Source organism: Hoplias malabaricus, chromosome 8 (genome assembly GCF_029633855.1).
Source record: "Hoplias malabaricus isolate fHopMal1 chromosome 8, fHopMal1.hap1, whole genome shotgun sequence".
Classification (NCBI taxonomy): Eukaryota; Metazoa; Chordata; class Actinopteri; order Characiformes; family Erythrinidae; genus Hoplias; species Hoplias malabaricus.
In genome coordinates, this window is record NC_089807.1 from 10,386,623 (window position 1) to 10,408,136 (window position 21,514).

The window sequence follows — 21,514 nt, forward strand, 5'->3', positions numbered from 1 at the left end:
ATAATCCGTCAATAAATCACTCGACCCGCCTTTTAAGGTAACACCCGAGCTGTGTGAACTGTAAACCCGCTCTCCTCGACACGCGTGGGGGCCGAGACCGTGGGCACAAGGCGAAAACATCTGTTCTTACCACATAATGTGCTGAATTCAAACCACTGAGTCGATCTTTTAAAAGCGTTAAATCACTCCCGGAATCGGTCCACCTTTACCCTGGCTCCTCCTCACGGGAGAGTCAGACTATACCAGATCCTGGCGCACAAGACTGGTGTCCTTTTAATCATCGTGTAATTATTATGATGAATTAAAATGATTAAAGTGCGCCGAGAGTCCTTCCTACGGCGAGATTGAGTCCACACACTCAGATGAGGCTGAGGGTCGCCGTGTTTAAAAGGCAGCAGCGCTGTGCACTTCAGGAGACAGCGAAGAGCAGCGTTAGAAATGATGTTAAAACATTTTAATATATTTCTGTGTACGTGCTTTCCACGACTACTTCACACGGAGAGTGTAGTGTTTCCTCCGCTTGGCTGACTTACAGCGCTTTAAAGGCTGCTGTGTGCTGTCTGAGGCTTTCGCCGCCTGTAGCCCATCCAGTCTCCGAATAAAAAAAAAAAAGGAGCACCAGGCTTTAAAGCTAATGTCCTCCGACTCGAGATCAAGCTATTGAAAACAGATAGCATCTGGAAATTTCCATTTACGCGCGTCAGCCGTATAATCTCCGCGATTGATCCCCGATCCACAGCCCTCGATCACTCCGGTACTCTCACATCCCCTCGATCGCCCCGTCAACTTACACAGCGCTCATGGCCAACTTGAACGATTAAAACATTTATGGCTGATTAACAACTCCGAGCGCAACTCGGACGACGGTCTGATGCAGCAAAGACAGACAGACAGACAGAGAGATAGACAGGCAGACAGACAGCGCTGCTGCCAGGGCGAGAACATTTTTCTATTACCTTTAAGTTCCTGGCGCGGTTTCTCTCTTATTCTCTCCCTCTCTCCCCCTCTTTTTCTCTCTCTCTCTCTCTCCGCTCCGAGCAGTTGTTCGTTTATTGGAAACAGCGCGAAGGCGTAACGAGGTCAATTAAAATCCAACGCGTGATGGGGCAGAATAAAGGCGCGCGGAGGCAGAGGGAACCTGATAACAACTAATTGAAAGGTTAATCTACACGGGAGTGTGTGACAAAGTAGTACCTCCCCTTTCAGCGCTCCATCAGCAGAGGAGGACTCGCTGGAACCGCCATGTGACATCACATCGCTCATTGGAAAACAATGTACATTGTTTCAGATTACATGGCAGGGGTGGGAAACACACATACACACACGGCCCACAAACACACACACACATCACAGCACGCTTTGAGTATATAGCCTCAATAAAAATGAGCAAAAGGGGAAAGTTTTAATGGAGTTTAACAGACAAGCCATAGTTCACTTAACAATTTTTAGACTGCAGACTACTGTCCTATTAAAAACCTCTAAATATAATATTTTTGAGGTGTATAAATAATAATATTGTCTTAAGAACAAAGTGCCATCTGCTCAATTCAAAATGCGTTTAAATATGTTAAAATATTACACCATACTGACCTGCTGAACACAAAATTAAACGTTATGAAAGAAGTTGGAGACCTCACACACTTCATGTACCAACACACAGTTCATTGGTAAACAGTGTGCATTTCTTTAGATTTGATGGAGCTTGCATTAATGAAACATTCACAAAAGGGAAATTTGTAATGGGGTTTAACAGAATTAACCCTTTAACTTTGTCAGTTTGCTTTGACCAAAGAACTACGATGCTCTCCAGGTTCATCACAAATGTCAGATAAGCCCTGTAGGGGAAGGGATTACTACAGGGATTGGGAAAATTATATAAACAAGGAGCAACCAAACGTCTTGCATAGTGGGTCTACGATGTATAATTCAAAGCGGGCCTGGAACCAAATGTTGGTAAATATATTCTCCTAGCGGGTGATCGGAGGGTGAGTATATTTTATGAGGGCAGCCCTTCTCTAAAGTAGGCTACTTATGATTTATTTTACACTTGTTGTGTTAGCTTCAGTGAAAAATCTCATTACACATAGACAAGTATGGCACAGACTTCACAGCACTCAATTTAACACATTTGTGCAGATTCTGAATTTTTAGAATTTCCATAAACTAATTGCTGTTGTCGAAAATGTACCCACTCTTGAGTCTGGCCAATGCAGCATAGTGGCAGCTTGAGATATGGCCAATAGTTGGAGCATAACACAGTTTTTTTTTTTTTTGCTGTGCCTCAAACTGAAACACTAAATAAAACCTGAGTCACAGGGGAAACAGTTCTACTTTGGCAAGAGCCTTCACTGGCTTTCTGCAAATCTAATCTAAGACTCTGTGTGTGTTTTTCTGAGTCTGTGAATGTGAACACTGATTTACACTTCAACAGGTTAAGCTGCTAGTTGCTAACCTGGGAAAAATAATTATATCTCTTAATAAACAGTTAATAATGAGCTGTTTTTCTTCTTCTGTAAGTGTAAATCACTTGGTCCATGAGGAGGAAAAATTACTACCAATATCTGAGCAGTTTATCTGACTCATTAACAGTGTATTCTCTTCTGATGCTCTAACACAAACTTTAAGTTACAGCACTATAATAAAATAGTCTGAAGGATCATTAATAACATCTTGAGTTTTTTCAGAAACACGGCAAATAATCAATTAATGTTGGCACAAATCTGTTAGCATTATAGAAAATAGGTCATGCTAATATATGCTCACTAGTGCTCATTTATGGTTAGCCAGGCATACAGGCCATGCTTTACAAGGTTTAAGAGAATAAAAGTGAGTTCTTTAAACACATTCCACCTTTTAAAATGAATGAATATCCATAACTTCCAAAAATGTTTCTGTTAAATCTGAATCTTTAACATACTATAAAGCAAAAGAGTAAAGCAACATTTAATGTGACCAGGATATATTCAGTGTTGTATAGCGTGACCAAACGTCCTCTTTTACCCGGACATGTCCTCTTTTTTAAACTTAAAAAAATGTCCGGGTGGAATTTCACAAACATCCGGGGTTTTGTTTTTCTAGAGCTTACAAAGAAGTTCGAGAAGCGTTTCGTTCACAAACTAGTCCCGCCCTCCCCTACTCCGATTGGTTCGCTTGAGTGAGAAGGGGGCGTGGTGAAGTAGCCTAAAATCTTCTGATTGGACGGTCTGACTGTAGAGCTACCGTTATTGGTCGATAACCTTCTCTGTAAACATTTAATTGGTCAGTCTGCACGTCAGTGCTCATTTACCCACCCTCATCTCGAGCAGCTATGCGGAAACGTAAATGTAAGTTCTCGGATGAATTAAAAAAAGAAATTGCCATGTTTTGTGTAGTAAATAAAGGTGTAAAGGACCTAAAAGCACACATAGGTTCAGCTAAACATACAACGGACCTTATCACCCCCTTTCCTCTCTTTCACCATCTCAGATCTGGTGACCCTAGTGTTGTACACTTTTCACATCAGAGATTTTCTGTTCGTCTGTAGAAATGGACAGACATCTGAGCTCATGCTGGATGTTACCACGTTAGTAGCTCTGAAGCTGACTAGCATTCTGGCTACAATTTAAGTTTTTCGCTTGCACACACTTAAAGATGAGAGCAGGAAACTCTGGCTTTGAAAATAAGTAATTAGCATCTGAGAGAAGTGATTGATATCAACACACAGAACAGTAGTTTGTTCTTCAGAATGTAGACTGTTACCAGGAGAATAACGACTGAAGTATATTTGAAGCATCTTCATTCTCCTAAAACAGAAGTTCGGTTTCCACTTTACTGTTGTATTATGGACTGAGAACACTGCTAGGAAACCAAGCTTAGGGAATGATAATGGCCGATGGGCGCACACACACACACATTAAACAGAATCAAGCTGTATTTTTCATTCTTCTGTACAAGTAATGACACAAAACTAACCTCACTGCATACTATGAGTTCATTCTTTTACCCTGCAATGAAACCTCAGGTTATATCTGCTGTGTATATGTGACAAGTCAGTCTGTAAGTACCGTCTGTCTGTACTTGAATATTTAATAACTTTCACAGACAGTATAAGTGAGACTGGCTGATGGTACAGAGTGCAGGTATATAAATGAGTTTTGAAGGGCTTTGAAGGCTGTAAGTCGAGTGCCTATACTGAGCTCACAGGTTCAGTTTAAATATGCGCGTACTGAAAGCTCTCACTCAGTACACGAGCGTGTTCTGTGCCTCACAGAACCTGGATTCACAAGGAGCAGAGTCACCAGCTACAGCCAGGGAGGGACAAAGGGACAGCTGTATTTTCAGTTCTCCCTGATGATGGCCATGAATAGCTGCTGCTAATCCCATAACAGACACAACCTCATGCAGGCTTGCCCCCTACGATCAGATGGGGACCAAGGCTCCAACTGTACTCTAAGCAGCTGAGGAAGAGTGTGAAGCTGATCCAGCGGTATAAAGACTGGCTTTTAAGTTTTCTGATCAGTCTTTTTCACTGACAAATATGGTTTAAATGAAAGGGACTGATCCTATATTTACCCAGTTGTGACATATGAAAATGTACATTTGCCAATGTATTAGCTCATGAATTTGGAAATGAGGGCACGTAATAGCCCACAGTGAAGTCAGTTTTTTTATTCCTCGCCTAAGTCAAAATCCAGAGATTCTGCTCCTTGCCTCTCACTCAGGGACTCTCGCGCTGAACAGAGCTGTGACTCATTCTCATTTAAAGGAACAGTCACAGAGAAAGGTTGTTCTGAACAGGGCTGTTAATGGTGATGTGTTGTTGGAAGCTTGTGGTAGTTTGACAAATACATGTTGCAGACTTTTTTTAAGACCCCAGAGAACTGTGTATCTATATAATTACAATCATACAGCGATGTGAGTGAATGTAGATAAACATATCAGTGTGACAGGATTAACCCTTGCTTCAGATGGATGTTGAAAATATGAACATTCATTCTAACATGTGTCTACAAACATTTTCAAAACTCATTATACACAGACCTGTGATCTATACATTATGATCCAAAGCAGGAGGCAGAAGGAGACAAGGAACTGAAGGTGTTGAGGTTTTTTAATTTGCCAGTTTTTAGAGGCAGTGTACTCAGACTGCAAAATGCAGACGTATGGAAACTCCACATTCCACAAACACACTCTCACATAAATGCGCAAAGAGCTTCTCTTGTCCTTTACAACACATTTAAAAGTGAACATGAACAAACTGATTTGGCATTTTTAGAGCAAAGACTGGCTTTTAAGAAACACGTATGATCCCTAACCGTTCAAAACCACAGGTTATCAAAGGTGATGCTCTTATGGCAAGTCTTAAAATCTAAACATTTGGTACGACTCAAGTAAAACGTCTTCTGGAAAGAAGCTGTTATTAACATTAAACCCGACTTCTGCAAATGTTTTCAGAACGGGGGACGGAAAAAAATAAAACCAATTTTAGTAAAAACAAATTGCTATTTTTAGCAACAGTGGCTTGCGCATGTTGTAAACATAAGTTTGTTAAGAAGAGATGTTTGTGTAATTACATCATGAAGTGGGACTGGCTGCTTTAGAGCAGAGGCACAGAAGTCTGAATGCAAGACGGGAAAAAGAGTGGGGGGGTTGTGAATAATAAGTCAATTAAAAAAAGAAAAAAGGCATCAGTCCCATAAAACACTGGGGTGGTGAAGTCAACTTTGTTGTTTTCAGTGAAAGTCAGGCTTCTCGGGAAACGTGCAGCCTGCATGTTTAATGATGACGTTAGCAGCATAGTGTCCAGCACGGATACACTGCTCTAGAGACTTCTCCTGCACCAGCTCAGACAGGAAACCTGGGCAGAGAAAGAGAGAGAGAGATTAATCAACAATAACAACCTTGCTTTCTGAGGAGGGACTTACTGTCTTTCTGCTGCAAGTGGGTGGGTAGACAGACGACTTTAATCCTAATTAAAAAGTACACACGCATGTTCAGGCATGTCTGAAAATGGACTAAACCTGTACAAAGAGTTATGGTCATCACAATATGTTCAAAAGATACAAACAGCTGCTGTCCTCTACACTGTAAACATGCGTCTGGAGAAACTGGGAATAAAATCTTGTTCATTTAGAATATCCTTGTGGTTAATTAACTCAGCTGAACTCTGAAAACAGGAGAGAAATCTAACCCCAAATTAAATGAGCTCTTTCTAATAAAACTACAAACTTAAGATAAAACCTTGCAACTAAAAACTTAAAAACACACATGAGGTGACCCAGTAAACAAGGAACTTCCCTGGACGTTCAAAATAGGTCTAAAAGTAGTCTGTCCGTCAAGGACATATTTTAAACGTTAATGGGCGTTCAAAATCCATCTTAATAAGTTAGTTAAGTGGTGAACAATCGATAACGTCAGTGGACGTCCAAAATACGTCTAATAGTCGTCTTTTCAATGTCTGTGTTTGGACGTCTTTTCAAATTTCATTTTCAACCTGAAGAAAACGTTGATTAGACGGCAGTCATTACGTTATTTCAACGTTGAATCAACGGCTAATTGTTTACTGGGGAGGCAGGCCCTCATGGGAAAGATCACAGAGCACTCAAACATAATGAAGACTGATTAAAAACAAAATCTAAAGTGTGTCTAAAAGTGTTCACTGTTATGACACTAATAAAGTTTGAAACAACTGGAGCTGTGCTGAACCCGGCTCAAAGAGGACGCATATTTGATGGCGGTTGTGATGGCCGCCTTAACTTTTAATGGAAGTCAAAATAAAAGGATTCTGGAGCATTTCTATTGGTCCAAACTGTGAAGGACAGCTGCTGTGTTTAAATGATGTAATAAACTAAAAATCCACACAAAGGGACCTACAGTGGGTCCTCGACTTACGACGTTGATCCATTCCTACGTCACTTCATAAACCGATTTTCGGTGTAAGTCAGAACATACGTACATACTGTACGTAAATAACATACTGTAAGCACTTATCCTATCCTAACACCTATCGTCCTTGGTCCTGAGCTGCGTAACCGCGTATTCTTCCGCCGCACACACCAAACGCGAAGTTCGCGTTACGACTTAAAACCACGTATGTCGAAACAAGGCTTTATACAGTAAATGGGAGATGTGTCGTAACCACGAAACATCGTAACTCGGGACTGACGTAACCCGAGGACCTCCTGTATATGTTTTAAATTGGACAACAGCGAAGATCTATTATTTTTTTTTTGTGTTCCTGGGCGAGATTGAGATTATCCACAAACCCGGTTTGATGAGTATGATTATGGAACCGATGGCGGTTGTTATGACTACTGTTAAGCTATAAAATATGTGTCTGTAAAATAACAGTCAGCACAGTACCAGATCAAGCCCAGCATCTCTGCACAGAACCATTCAGAGACTTTGGCTTTGATTATTTAAACCCTTTAAGAATCTGCCCCTAGAGACGTGAAAACAGAAATATTTCCAGTTCCAATAAAGATTCATCAGCATATGGAAGTGGAGCACTCAGTGTGCTACTGTGCTTTCTATCACTTTATAAAAGAAGCATTTATTCACCACAAACACATTATCTCACAACTTCATTTATAACCCAGCAGTAGGAATGGTGCCAGTAATTATGGAGCTGATTGAACTATGTCTCATCACGACAGTGATGACATACAGATTGTGTAGAGATTCACTTAAACATATGTGACACCCAGACAGAGTAAACACATCTTTAGCAAACATGTCTGGAATTGATTTTTTTTTTTTTTTTAGCCATGAGTACTTCTCCCTTTTCTGAGTGAAAATTAAATAAATCAGGCTTGGAAGGGGTAGAGAGAGGTGCTGGCAGAGACCCCTCAGTGATGTGCAATACAGAACTCCTCCAGCAGCCCTCAGGCTCTGAACCCTCCCACCTAGATCTGTGCTCTCCGCAGCAGCGCCGAGGCGCATTGAAAAACAGCTGGCAAATTCATTTTCCAACGCGCTGCAGCGATGGCCTCCAACCTCTTGTTGGAACGGATAAAGGAGTTAAAAAAAAAATCGATACGACGTTTGAGCAAACATGCTCACAGCTCTATTAGTCTCAGGGTTGTCCTGGACGAGCTGCAGGAAGACACGCTGGCAAATCAGACTCATGGCCTTTGAATGGCAGCCGAGCAGGTACAAGACCCGCTGATAAAGGCATTATATAAAGACTATCTATGGGGGACATAAAGGCTGCAGCACAGCATTCCAGCCTTCAATATTTCTGCCTTTTTCATGAGGCACAAACAAGTTTGATAGATGACTTCACAGCTCAGTCTGGTGTAGACACACGCGGGCACACACACACACAAACACTCACACACACACAGACACAGACTGTTTGTATCCTGAAGCGCATACAGTTATTACTGGAACCCTCAGAGGATAGATCACAGCAGTAGAGCATTTAGAAGCTCCATTAGTCCATTCTGAAAGAAGATCCTTTTATCTTCTAAACAACTTAGCTACACTATTCTGCATAAAGTACAGTTACAGAGCCGGTGTCATCTTCCCACCACATCCTCCTCTGCGGAACGCAAAAACAAAATATCAGTCAACACTCAATGAAACTAATGCTCCTCAGTTTAGTTTACTGAAACCTATAAACCTCAGTGATTCATTCACACTTTGGCTTTGTTCCTTTCAACTCTTTAAATATCTGCCCCCAGAGAAGTTATGGCCAGCATTTGGAATTGGAGCTCTGTGCGCTACTTTGTTGTCTAAATCTATATAAAAGAAGCACAATGCTGCCTTTGTTGTTGGGTGCACTGGGGTTTGTGGGTGGTGTGTGCACACATTCAGAACACAATTCGGCTTACCGTTTATTTAGGCATAAACATATTTCACACTTGTGTCGTACAATTATATGTATTTCCCTCGTTTGTAGTCAGAATTCCGGCTCGGCTCCAGACCCACCGGGACCCTGAACTGGATAAGCCGTTACAGACAATGACTGACTGAATGAAGATTATTCTGTAACTGATCTGTATTAGTGTGTAATACTCTACCTCCTACAAACGCGTCTCCGGCTCCATTGGTGTCCACGATTTCCTTCTGGTCAATCTCTATGACAGGGTATGTCTCCACCTTGTCCCCTGAGAAGAGACGTGTAGAGGTTAGTTAGGTGGCACGCAGTCAACAGAACAGAGAATCAGGTTTACAGGATGAGGCTTTTTGACAGGTGCCCCCCCCCCACCACAAGATAAATTAGCTGTCAAAAGTGGTTATGCTGCTTTAAAAAACAACACAAAATGTGTACCTCACAATGTGTTTATCCAATTTCCAAACCTTTCCTTTCGTCCGTTTATTAGTGCATGCTTGTGCACTAGAAAGAAATACAAATTGGCAAATAAATCCATTAGCATGGCAGTCTGCACACCTCGTCATGGTGGTGTGGAAACTAATTTTTCACAAACAAATACAGTGAGCATGATGCTAATAATCAGTGGCACAGCAGAGGCAGGGACAAGCTTGAGCTACAGAGCTAATGAGAAATCTGCAGGGACAGTGCTGAATGACAGTGACAATGAGGAACAGAGGAACAGGCCGTTTTGCACTAAGCCAGAGCTGCACCAAGGCCGTGTACTCAAGGAGAGGCAATTGTTTCGGTTGGCAGTGTTTAAAAAGAGACAGCTCTTAAGCTTTAAGAGACTCTCACTAAAATAACATTCGCTAGATCCATCCTAGCTCCACTTTCAGTTTTAATGATCTTCCAGGTGCCCTGATTCCGACTAAAACCCTGTACAGTATTTTATCCCCCCTCCCCTCCACCCCCCGCCCCTCTGTAGAGCTCTCATCCCTCCACTGTTCTTTCTCAGTGGTCCTTCCTGCACATCCACGACTCTCCGCATTCCTGTTTTATTTATGGCATTATCAGCCATTAGAGTGCAATGAGGCTCACTCTGAGCCAGAGGATATTGCCGTAACTTTGGGGGCTTTGCAGTAAGGAGAACACTTCAGCGAGCCTAATCTTTGATCCTGCCTGGCATTTTGAGAACATTCCGGGAAAAAAACAACAAAAAAAACTGCATTTACAGTGAGCCCGGCAACCAGCGGCAGCAACACGACTGATTTACCTTTAGGAAACTCACACAGCTGTTTACACAGCTCTGTATTCTTCAACATCTTTAGTGACACCTCAGGAAAAAACCCAAAAAAAAACAAAACAGAAAAAGAACACTGAATAAAATAAAGGAAGCTAATCCATGAGGGCCACACGTACTTAAAGCTTAACCTGACTGAGCTGCGAATACACTGGGTAAGTCTACACCTTCTAATTGTTCTTAGTGGCAGTCAAAGACCATCGCAGTGTGAGGATCTCCTGAGGAATGCTCATAAACAAACAGATAGGGAGCAAAAGGCTTTAAAAAACTGATGCAACAATAAGCACTCGAGACACGTCTGGGTGCGCGAGCGGTTTTTTCCCCTAAACGAAGCAGCCGATTGTGTCTTTGATAATTAATTACACAAAAAAAGCAGATCCTTTTAGAATCAGCTAATTAGCAGCAAAACGACTTTGCCTAATTAATGCAGGCGATGAAGCATGCTCACCCGCCTTCCTCTTGAAATGATTAACTAGTGAATCTTACATGTGAATTAAGTTAGAAGTAACTCATGATCGGTCTGTAATTTTTTGCAATTAAAGATTAAAATAATTGCTGTGTGGATAAAACAGGTAAGCCCCCGCTCTCTCAGCTGAACAACTAGAGAGTGTACATTAAGCCTTAATCTACTGCTGGGTGGTTTGCCTGGAGCAGAGAGAGAGGGAGGGAGAATAAATGTCCAGACAGTGAGCGTATGCTAAATGAAACTGCGTGTGGTTCTTTCCTCTGTACCCGAGCTGACCTGATTCTACTTCCTCCTATGACTCAAAAACAAAGCAGCCTGAAAAACGAAGGGGTGGGGGGCAGGGAGGGGTAAAAAAAAAAAAAATAGAAAAGAAAAGATTGCCACTTCTGGCCTGACGACATCCAGCCGATTACTCATTAACAGGCTTCTGCAGAACAGCAGATCTCAGGCTGAAGATATTGGTGCCTCTACATCATTTGATGTCACTGTTCCATTAATACTTCAGCGGAAAGCAAATGGAGCTGATGGAAAACAGCCAGGGAGAACAGAAAGGCTGGGCAGTGTGACCTCTGACGGCAGATCGCACATACCCAAGGCATGATGGGACGCTTTTCACTGCCTCGTAGAGGTGACTCATCAGGAACAAGAGTGGATTCTAAGAACAAAAACATTACAACACATCTGCACAGTCACCACAATCACACCCACAGCAGTCTGCCTCCACTCCACAAACACATTAGACTGCACTCTTACCCAGCACAGCTGTACCTTTACGACTCTGTTGTGCTTTCACAGGAAACGTGGCCAAACGTAAGGAGAGATACCTTAAACCAATGTGGACACAGGCCATAAACTCGCAACGAGTTAAGGAGGCAGCTGAAGTTAATTCAGGGTCCAGAGTGAAGCACTGTAAACTGTGGGAGAATGAGTTACATGCACTGCCCCTCTTCCATCTTGGTAAACAAGGCTGAACTTGCACATGTGCGTGTCCCCCTGCATTGATGTTTAATGGTGCATGGTGCTCTAGGTGGTTCCCATAACCTCACTTTGTCTTCTACAAGCTGCATCAATTGATATGATAATGGCGGGAGGACGTGAGAAACGAGAGGGGCCGAGCTGAAGGACATTCTGCGCTCTCTCTGAGGCGTCCAAGCACTTGGGTGCCAAATGGTGTCCAGGAGCCTTTCTCCACTCTCAATGGAGACAAAGACAAGAGTTTCAGGGAACGGAGGCAAGAAGCAGATGCTATGGAAAGAAGAAGAAAAAAAAAAGAAGTAGTCCTCCAAACCCAGGCCACTAATTGGGCCAAGTGGATGTTTTCAGAGCAGTTCATCATGTTGTCTATCAGTCAATATGCACAAGAGTTTAAAAAAATTATGGGTTACTTTGCAGGGAATTTTGTCTTTAGATAATCCAAGCCCGTGTTTGTGATGAATGTGCAAAACACTACGCTTGCCACCGCCTTTTGGGAATAGAGTCTACCACATGGAAAAGAAATTACTATACTGCTAAGACGAATCACTTCTGAACTGAGGGTCTGCGCAGGCTGTGGCCTGATGTGAATGAGGGCAATTTATTCAAGCACGCGAAAGATAAAGCAAAACCAAATTTGAACAAGAACGCGAGTTTAAAAAAAAAAATGCCATAAACACCACAGCCCCGCACACTGCTCTGATTTTCCTGAAACCACCAGTGATAGACATTCCCCCTCCATTTCATCAGGCTGGAGGGTACACATCCCATCTTTATTCAAAACAGATTATTGAACTTGGCCATGAGCATGCTGCTTTGGTTAGCATGAGAGTGTTCCAGGACCAATTTCATGTTAATGTATAACACAAAAGAGGCCATTGGCATGGCTCTTTAATAGGCATGGCAATTAAAACTTTGCTGCCAAAGCCTGTCTTTGTTGTTCCTGGCTTGTGGTGGGCCCTGTAAACATCGTTTTGTGGCAGTTCACAGGGAGTTCCGAAGCTTTCGTGGTTCAGCTATTACTGCCTTTTACAAGCCCAAGCAGAAAGTGAAATATATATAAAAAAAACCCTCCACTTTCTCTTGGTGACTAATGAAGGAACGAAAAAAAAAATAAAAAGGGCAACGGAATTACACCTCAGTGCTTGTTAGGTTATATTAATAGCTCTTCTACAGCTGTTTCTTCCTGGTGCTCTTTGACAGCAGCACACGTGGATGAGGAGGAGTGGGATATCAGCTTCAGGGCGTCGGATGTGTTCGGTACGGGCTTGTCTTTGACAGGATGAACCCAAAGCCCTCCTCCCGTAATTGCTCCAGGAACCCGCTCTATAAATGTGCTGGACCGCCTTCAAATAAAACAGACCGCAATGACAACACATGCACCCCGGCCTGTGTTGGCGGCTATTTATAGAAGCCAAAGAACAGAAATGATAGTCGTAACATTTACAGCATTGTTGAGTTACGCCAATTAAACGCAATAAAGATCCTTGTTATCACCGCTTATACGCAGCATTACGTGATAAGGCCTATAATGTAGCAAAGCAAATCCTCCAACGCCCAAGGTCATGTGATAATTATTCTCCTATATCTTAACAATGGATCTGACAAATTACACCAGGCGATGTGATTTTGAAACGGTTAAGTGCTGCGAATCACAGGCATTTGAATTACTGTGCTGTCCTCCCTGCAGCCAAGTAGAGATGTTGTCTCCAATAAAAACCTGAACCACTGAATGACAAGCCATCCATGGAACAATGAGGCATGACTCACAAGCAACGAGCAGCAGAGAGGAGCAAGGCCTGGCGCACTGGTGAAAGATTATTACTCCCAAATCCAGTCCTCATCTGCTCCTCAGCCAAACAAATGCTCACAGGAGTAAACAACAGCGGCCCTCCTCGCAGTAAACAAACCTGAGGAGGTCAGGCTCCCAGCCTCCTCGCCCTCCACACTGCAGCTGGAGAACGATGAGCGTGACCAACACATTTACCGGCTAATAAACAGCAGTGGCGCACAGAGAAAGGCGGGAAATCACCGGGACAAACAATCGCAGGACTGGGCCGGAGAGAGAGCCGCTTTGCCCTTTTCAAAGCGAGACATTGATCGCATCCTCTCACCTCCCGGCCATGCTAATCAGCCTGAGGCGAGAGGTGATGATGTCACGATCGATGGAGGGGAGCGAGGAGCTCTTTGTCCATCCTTTCACACATGACAGGTGACATGAAAAGAGACCCAGACTTCAGTACAGGGGTATATATATGTGTGTGTGTGTGTGTGTGTGTGTGTGTGTGTGTGTGCGCACACGCTCAAACTTGTTTAGGTAGTGTTTCAGGAACAACTCCATACTTTGACCTGAGCCACCTACACAAAAAAAGAATGTGCAAGCAAGGAACAGTACCTGAAAAAGAATTAATATCCTATAGACTTCATTGTTTTTGTAAATATATGTTCATTATGAATACTGGAACTGTGAACTGTTCAAAAATAACATCTGGAACAGGTGATGCAGACATGCTTGGTTATGAAAACCTCTGACAATGGTCTAGTCTTTGTAAGGAACGAGGAGTCCAGATCTTTCATCAAAAAATGCATCGGTGAAAAGAACCCAACAAAATCAGAACAATATTCCTGCAATTATTTCTTGTATTTCACACTCCGTGGCGCATATAATCAACAGACTCATGAAAGCCATGGGTCAACAATGCTTAGAAACACTGAAACCAGGCTGGATTTCATCTGAAAAATACTGCTGCACAGTGGAAACATGTATTGTGGTCTGATGACTCAGCCTTTCAGACTGTTTATGGAAATAATACATGTTGTGTTCTCCAGGCCTGTGAAGAGATGGACCACCCAGACTGTCAACAACAAAATTCAAAATCCAGGATCTGTCATGGTATGGGGTGGGGCTTGGTGCCAATGGCATGGGTATCTTGCATATCTGTAAATCCACCACTAAGATGTGTATACATATTTTAAACAACATACGCTACCTTCTAGATGACGTCTTCTTCAGGGAATGTCATGCTTCTTTCAGCATAACAATCACAAACCAAATTCTGCACATGTTCCACGTAGCACACATGAGAACTCGTATAATGGCAAAATGGCCAAAAGATCAGGGTACACTTTGAAAAACTGTACCAGTTAGTGTCCTCGATCCCCAAATATCTATTGTGTTGTGCATGTGAAATGGTAAACATGCTCCTGTTCCAACTATTTGAGGAAGGCTTCAGGTAAATTAGCATCAAATTCAATAAAGACAAAGTCAGTAAACATCAACCATTGTGCTGTTTTCAATTCATTTCAGCATTAACTTTGGAACTGTGGTTTGTCCACACACACACACACACACACACACACACACACACACACACACTATGACCCTTACCCACAACTAGACATTTTTATAATAACAAATGTGTACGTGTGTATGTGTGTTTAGGGATTAGCAGTAAGTGTGCCGGAACTTTACGATTGGGTGTAGTCAGATCCACTCAGTTGTGATGAATGAACATTTTATTACGTTGTTTAGGCAACAGAATCAACATCTTATCAATAAAACGCACTTCATCAAACTGAGCCGTTTATGCAATTTATCAAATCTGTTCCTTAACCTTTCTCCCACTCTGTGAGCTTATGAAAACAAGTGCCCACACTCACTGACTGCTTTAAAAATGCTCTGCTTTTGCTCAGCTTCATGGAGTGAGCATTGCATTAATGAGACACAAACAAGGCCAGACAGACATTACTGAATAATAGCCCTAACATAATAAGACAAAGGTGTGTGAGCGTGTGTTAAAGAGTGAGGGAGGAACTGAAAACCAGATTTTCTTTCTCTCTCTCTCTCTCACTAGCACACACACACACAGGGAGTGTGTGTTTATGAGTGCATAATGACCTTTGTTGAGGGCTTACAGATGGAGAAAAACAGAGTGTGAAACCAAGGGCTTCTCTGGGGAGTTCATTAAGAGCAGGTAAATCACAGCATATTCTCGACGAACAAGTCCAGTTTCAAGGTAAGAAACTCCCTAAATGCAAAGAGGAATTTCAGAACAGGAAGTAAAGGAGGATTCAAATTCTCTGCCAATTTTGGGCGTGTTTACAGAATCATAACACACACCTAATGAAGACAAATGGTCCGAATCAAAGCTTATTAGAGGAAAAAAAATACAGTAGTTAAAAAAAATATCAAAAATGATAGAAAAACAGGAACCTTGTGAGACCTGGCAGTCCACCAAAAGTGTCCCCATGAGATAAACAAGACTTTAAGTTTTATCTTTCAGTGACAGAAGAAATTAAGCCCCACTCTTTTCAGATCTGGGAGATTAAGAGAAGACAACACACGGTGTCTGAAAGGATACGCAGTTGTCAAAATGTTTTTTGTGGGAAATGGAAAAATGCACTTCAAAACCGGACACTGGAGATGTGGAGAAAGGTTTTCTGGCCTTGAGTTTTACTTTGTAATTGGGAACTATGACTGAACTTCAGAGGTTTTCACAAAAAGGATGGGAAAAAAAGCCCTGCAGGTATTTCTGATGATTTCTGTGATAAAGTTTGGACTCAATAAATACTGAAAAGAATGTACAGTTACTTGTTGACATCCATGTTACTTGCTTATTTGCACTTAACTGCTGTCTTACGCACAGTACTGTACATTAAATATTGTTGAACATGATTATTTCTTCTCCTGTAAGCCTTCAATTTTTAAAATATGAGATGTGTTTATGACAGCAGCGGTACACTCCTCGTCACATGCTGCTAGTTTTATTGGCATCATATAAAAATGGAGCGAGGCAAAGGTTATCTGAGTGCAATCCTGGTTTCAGATAGCGAAGATGAAATACTAATCATCTTGATAAATCAGGGAGCAGATTCTGCCTGTAGCTGAAAAGCTATGAGCTCCAGTGGTGCTTACACTCTGACGGCTGGCTTATCAGCCTGAGTGCAGCCCTGTGGCTCGGTCAGTTAGCTTCACGCTACCTGATTAATGTGTGTACTGTCTCCAATGCTTGTTTGCGGAGAATAAAAGGGGGTGGCACGTACACTACTATAGTACATCACAGACCCCCTCCCTCACCATGACACAGCCAAGCCCTTCATCCTCTCCGCAGCCTCTGGACGACCCTGCACACTCAGCCGTCATTAGATCAAAGACTGTGGGCTCAGTGGCCTTAATTTGAGCCTGTAATAGGTGCGTCAGCAGGGCCAGGCCGTGTTCAGCAGTGTCACAGAGGTGCTTCATTAAGGGCTCTTCCCCGGCAGCTTTCATTAAGGAAATTAATGTGGAAGACTGAGGACGGCTCGCGTTTAATGCCGTGAGAGAAAGAGAGAGAGAAAGAACATAAAGGAACTCAACAATAACAAATCTGCATCTCTTTGGAGCTCCGGCCCCAGGGCCCATCATCGCAGCCTCCTTAATCATCATTAAAACAACTTCATCGTGACATTCAGAGGCTGCTGAATGATCACATCCCGCGCAGAGAGCAAATTGCAAATGAAATGTGGGGATCAGACAGCATCAGAGCGCAGCCTCTGGGAGGTTGAGCAAATCTTTAATTCTCTTTTATACTGATGTTTATTGGCACAGGCTATGGGGAGCAATAACAATGTCCTCCCTCTCTTTCTGTCGCCCCTGCTATTTGAACCCACTTATTCCGGGCTCATACCTCGCCTGACATTTATCAAGTTTGCCAATTTTTTTTTCTCTCTCTTTTATTTTTTTATGAGCAACACCCTTGTACATGCGCTCCTCGTCCTCCTAACATTCATCACACGTTTCATATAGGGTTCACCAGGGGCTGCCACTAACCCCACGGCTTCATATGAAAGGGCTGCGAGAGGCTAGCCCAGGCAACCATTCATCAGCCCTGTGAAAACCGCCTCCAGGAGGGTCTTTTCTCTAAAGCTTACGCTTTGGCTCAAACTTAGCTGGAGCCTTTTTCTAGAACAGGAGGGAGAACTGGCAGTTCCGCAGCAAAGGAACGTGGAGGATTGTCTTGTAGCACTTTCCTCTGATGAGGCTTTACAGGAGTAGCAATTGCTTGACGCCCTTATCAGCCCAGGGGGACTAATGCTATTAGCGCTTGTGTGATAAAGGCAGTGTGGTGGAACCGATACAGCCAGCTTTGCAGCTTTACTCTGGTAACATGTTGTGGAAGTGGTATAAGACAGAGCTCCGTAAGCGCGTGTTCAACACATTCCAATCCCGGAAGGTGGAATTGCGAATGAGATTAGACCCGGAGGGCAACGGGTACACTCCGGGACGTTCTACCGTCTCACCCGAGGTTTCTGTGTCATTCCGGGATCATTTACAACATTTGACTGAAGACATCACAACTGCAGAACAACTTCACTGACAACGTGTGCTGAAACAGGTGCAAAGAGGGCTAACGTCAATGGCTGAGACAGAATAGAAATGGCATTTAAAGAAAAGAAAGAAAAAAAATTGGCCACAACTTTGCCCCATAATTCACTCTTTTGACAGTCTCTAGTGAGGCATTAGCCGTTTTATTTAGTGATGTAAACAGCATTGCGGCTGGGAGTTCAGAAGGTAAAATACAATTTATTTATGCTCAAATATACATTATATATATATTAAGTATTATAATGAACCCCCTCTCCTTCACACATCCATACACACGTAGAGTTACTGTTCTGCCTTTTGTCTCTTATAAATTGGTTAAAAAATGATTATTTTGTTGCGCTATAGCATTCATTTTCTCTGTTAAAGCTCGTGTCCAATGCTAAAGCTCCCCCTGAATTTTACACTGGGAACTACACTGTGGAATTATAATAATTTCCTCCGGCCAGTTTGTCATTCATATCACACTATTCATTTATCTCCCTGGCAAAATTACAATACGTACTACAATTTTGACTTTATTTTTGTAATTAAATAGATGCTACTAATATAAATATAAATTATTTGTGCTGATATTAAATTTCGACTTTTATTTCATATTTAAATATCAATTATTAAAACCTACATTCTTAAGATGGGACAATGCAATTAATCATGATTAATCGCTGTAAATTGTGCGATTAATTAGTTACAATTTACATTTTTTTAAAGGCCAGTAGCTCTAATATAAATGCAAATGAATGCAAATATTACGAGATATCACCCCCACCCCCACCCAAAAAAAAAGAGTCCATATACAATATGTGTACAACGATGTGTTAACACCACTCACAAGTGGTTTCATCTACTATAAAGTAAAACACGAATACGAAAACGAATAAAAGCGTAAACTCTGGAGGAGCTGCATATTCTTGCCATGGTCAATGCTATCAATGGCTAAAGTAGTATAAATATTATAGGCATTGACCTGTGGAGCAATGGAAGTGTGTTCTGTGGAGTGATAGAGCACCATTCATTACCTTTGTGACTAGATGGAGTGCCGTTTGTGATCCAGAGCTAAATCACCCAGCTTGAGTACCTGACCTCAGCTCTGCTCTTGTGGCTGAATACCATCAAACTGTTTCATAAAATTTAGTCTAAAGCCTTCTCTTAGCAGGAGCTTTTACAGCAAGAAATGATGAGAAATAACCTTTTAATGTCCGTAATTTAAGAACAAACACTGGATAAGCAGGCGTCCATAAACCTTTTGTCATTTGGTTTTATTTTGTATGCTAACCCAAGGTACAGGGTATTTATAACAATGCTGATCTGGTCTGACAGGTATGGGCTTTCATAACCAAACCCCACCTGACGGAAACTATACTATAAAAGTTGTGTGTGTTTACTTCTCCTAAGAGACCAGGACAGATAATCCTGAAGTCAGTTAGCAAACATAATTATTTTAACGAGAATGTGAGTGTACGCTAATATCAAACATTGTTTGGCTGCATAAATGTATAGCTTCTAGTATAAAGCCTTGTATGTGTCTGAAAATTTGCAGTCTCTGATAATACTCAAGTACAACAACACTATGACATATTTTTATAACCTTTCTGCTTGATATTTCTTAACACAGAGAAAATGCCACAGTTCGTCTGAGAGAATTTAACATGGTAGATGTCACAGTTAAGGTAAAACACTGGCATATCTCAGGGATGCATGATAGGGTGTGATGACATAATGACATTTGTGCATATACAACTCAAGTCATTTCTACATATTCCAAAACTGAGACCGAGACTGTTATAAAACTGTGTTTTATAACACAAAGTTGAAACTTGTCAACACAGCTATGGAGCTCCATGAATCAAAAGACAAAAGGCAATAAACTGAAATGATCCTGAACAAACAGGATTGGCGTGAATCAGGCTAAGGCTGAAAGTGAGTGAGAAAGAGCAGTCGGTGTGCCAGGTGCAGAAGGAGAGAAGCAGAAAGTGCCCCCCCCCACAAACCCACCACCCTGCTTTGAACTGCAAACCCCGCTGGCTTAATCAGCTACAACTGTGATGCTTTCTCCACTATTCAGTTAAACTTATCAACTACGCTGAACCATCCCCCACCACTCAGTTACCATAGCAATGTCTCCGACTGCTACAGCCCTTTGGATTCAAATTCTGCATCTGAGAGATAGGAGGTCATTGCCAAGGGTGAATTCATTTCACACAGAGCAACAGTGAAAGCCGCCAGAGAAAACGGCATTCTATTCTTAAGATGACCTTGTTTGGGGCTATTCACAAATGTTTACAGAGGAAATCTATCAACATCATGCCTACTGTAAATAAGTAAAAGGGTGAAAGGACATGTGCTGCTTTTTCCCCCACTCTAAGAGCTCCTTTGAAGTAATTTTCCACCCAGACTATTCTGATCCACAGAGCCCATAATAAGCGCTTAGAAACAGCAAATAACTCAGTGGATGAAGGTTAACTTTACATACCTTTGGCCATTACAGTGCCTTCCTTGCCTTGGGTGATGACCACAATTCTCTGCCTTTTCTTGTTCACCTTGGGTAGGTTTTGGGCCTTCTTAGCGATCTCCTCAATGTCTTTTGTCTGTGAAAAGAGCAAACATTCTTGACTTCAGAGAACACCGCTGACATCAAAAGTCCACCATATCACACACAGCACTGAGAAAAAAAAATTCAGAGAAAACCAATCACTTATTTCTTGTCGAGTAAAACTCAGTATCACTGCACCAACAAGTATTAAAATTTATACGGAGATCTTGGAGGGCAACGGTGGGGGACCTGTATGTTTCCTGGACTTTTATTGGGTATAGGTTTTAGTTCTCTGCAACAACAACTGGTCGTTATGCAAATAATACTAATGAGTGTTTCTGAACCAAGCAGGAGATACTCAACGAGGAGAAGAAAAAGGCAGGGACAATTTCACTGGTACATTTTTCTGATTGACTAAGGACTTATGGCAACAATGTCCCCTCAATTCTGTGGCCCTCGCCCACATTGGCACAAAAAAATGTGAAAGGTTGTAGACCACCCAGACGGCCATTTTGATAGACGGGGTAAAATCAAGTTCAACTTGCTTCAGATCTAAAATAAGTCACAGCTGTTTGTCCATCCTTCTGCAGTTGACTGGCCACTCCACAGCTCAGATCTCTGCCCAGATCAGTCCGAGTGGGAGAAACAGAAACTGCAACCACCTTCTAAACTGACATTTGGGAGTGTAGACAAATATCCCTGCCTATTACTATAAAACAAACATGTGTATTATATGCCTTCAGCTTGTGAATGAGGATGAAATATTAATAATTGTTTTTTATAGTAAATGAATGGCTAGCTTATGAACTGAGCTGCCACATAAGGATAATAGCGGAATGAGTCTTGTGTCATGACAATTTCAGATGCTGTTATCCTCACTATTTATAATGTATTATTATTAACACCACTACGGAGATATTTAATTCCTAGCAAATTACGCATATATTTTGCATACTCAATTTATTCAGGCAGAGCATTAAATATCAGGAAAGATATTTTTTTTCATACTAATGGAGTAAATGAATTAGACAGGAGGGAATGAGTGGACTATTGAAAAGAAGTGTCTGTGTGTGTGTGTGACGTTT

At 42.0% G+C, this 21,514-nt stretch overlaps 2 protein-coding genes across 3 annotated transcripts in view; both read right to left on the minus strand.

Moving 5' to 3' along the window:
- Nucleotides 1-1,451, minus strand: part of kat6b (K(lysine) acetyltransferase 6B) — a 38,214-nt gene extending 36,763 nt beyond the window's left edge. Inside the window, exon 1 of the mRNA XM_066678310.1 lies at nucleotides 957-1,451. The gene's annotated coding sequence lies outside the window, so the exon portion shown is untranslated. The remainder of the gene's footprint in view (nucleotides 1-956) is intronic.
- A 3,604-nt stretch (nucleotides 1,452-5,055) lies between these two features.
- Nucleotides 5,056-21,514, minus strand: part of adka (adenosine kinase a) — a 160,264-nt gene continuing 143,805 nt past the window's right edge. Inside the window, exons 9-11 of one of the 2 annotated variants that reach the window (XM_066678188.1) lie at nucleotides 20,370-20,484; nucleotides 9,003-9,089; nucleotides 5,056-5,836 (exon numbers count right to left, since the gene is read on the minus strand). In XM_066678188.1, the coding sequence (XP_066534285.1) occupies nucleotides 5,712-5,836; nucleotides 9,003-9,089; nucleotides 20,370-20,484 (327 nt within the window). In that variant the 3' untranslated portion in view covers nucleotides 5,056-5,711. The remainder of the gene's footprint in view (nucleotides 5,837-9,002; nucleotides 9,090-20,369; nucleotides 20,485-21,514) is intronic. The other variant, XM_066678187.1, reaches the window with a different exon arrangement.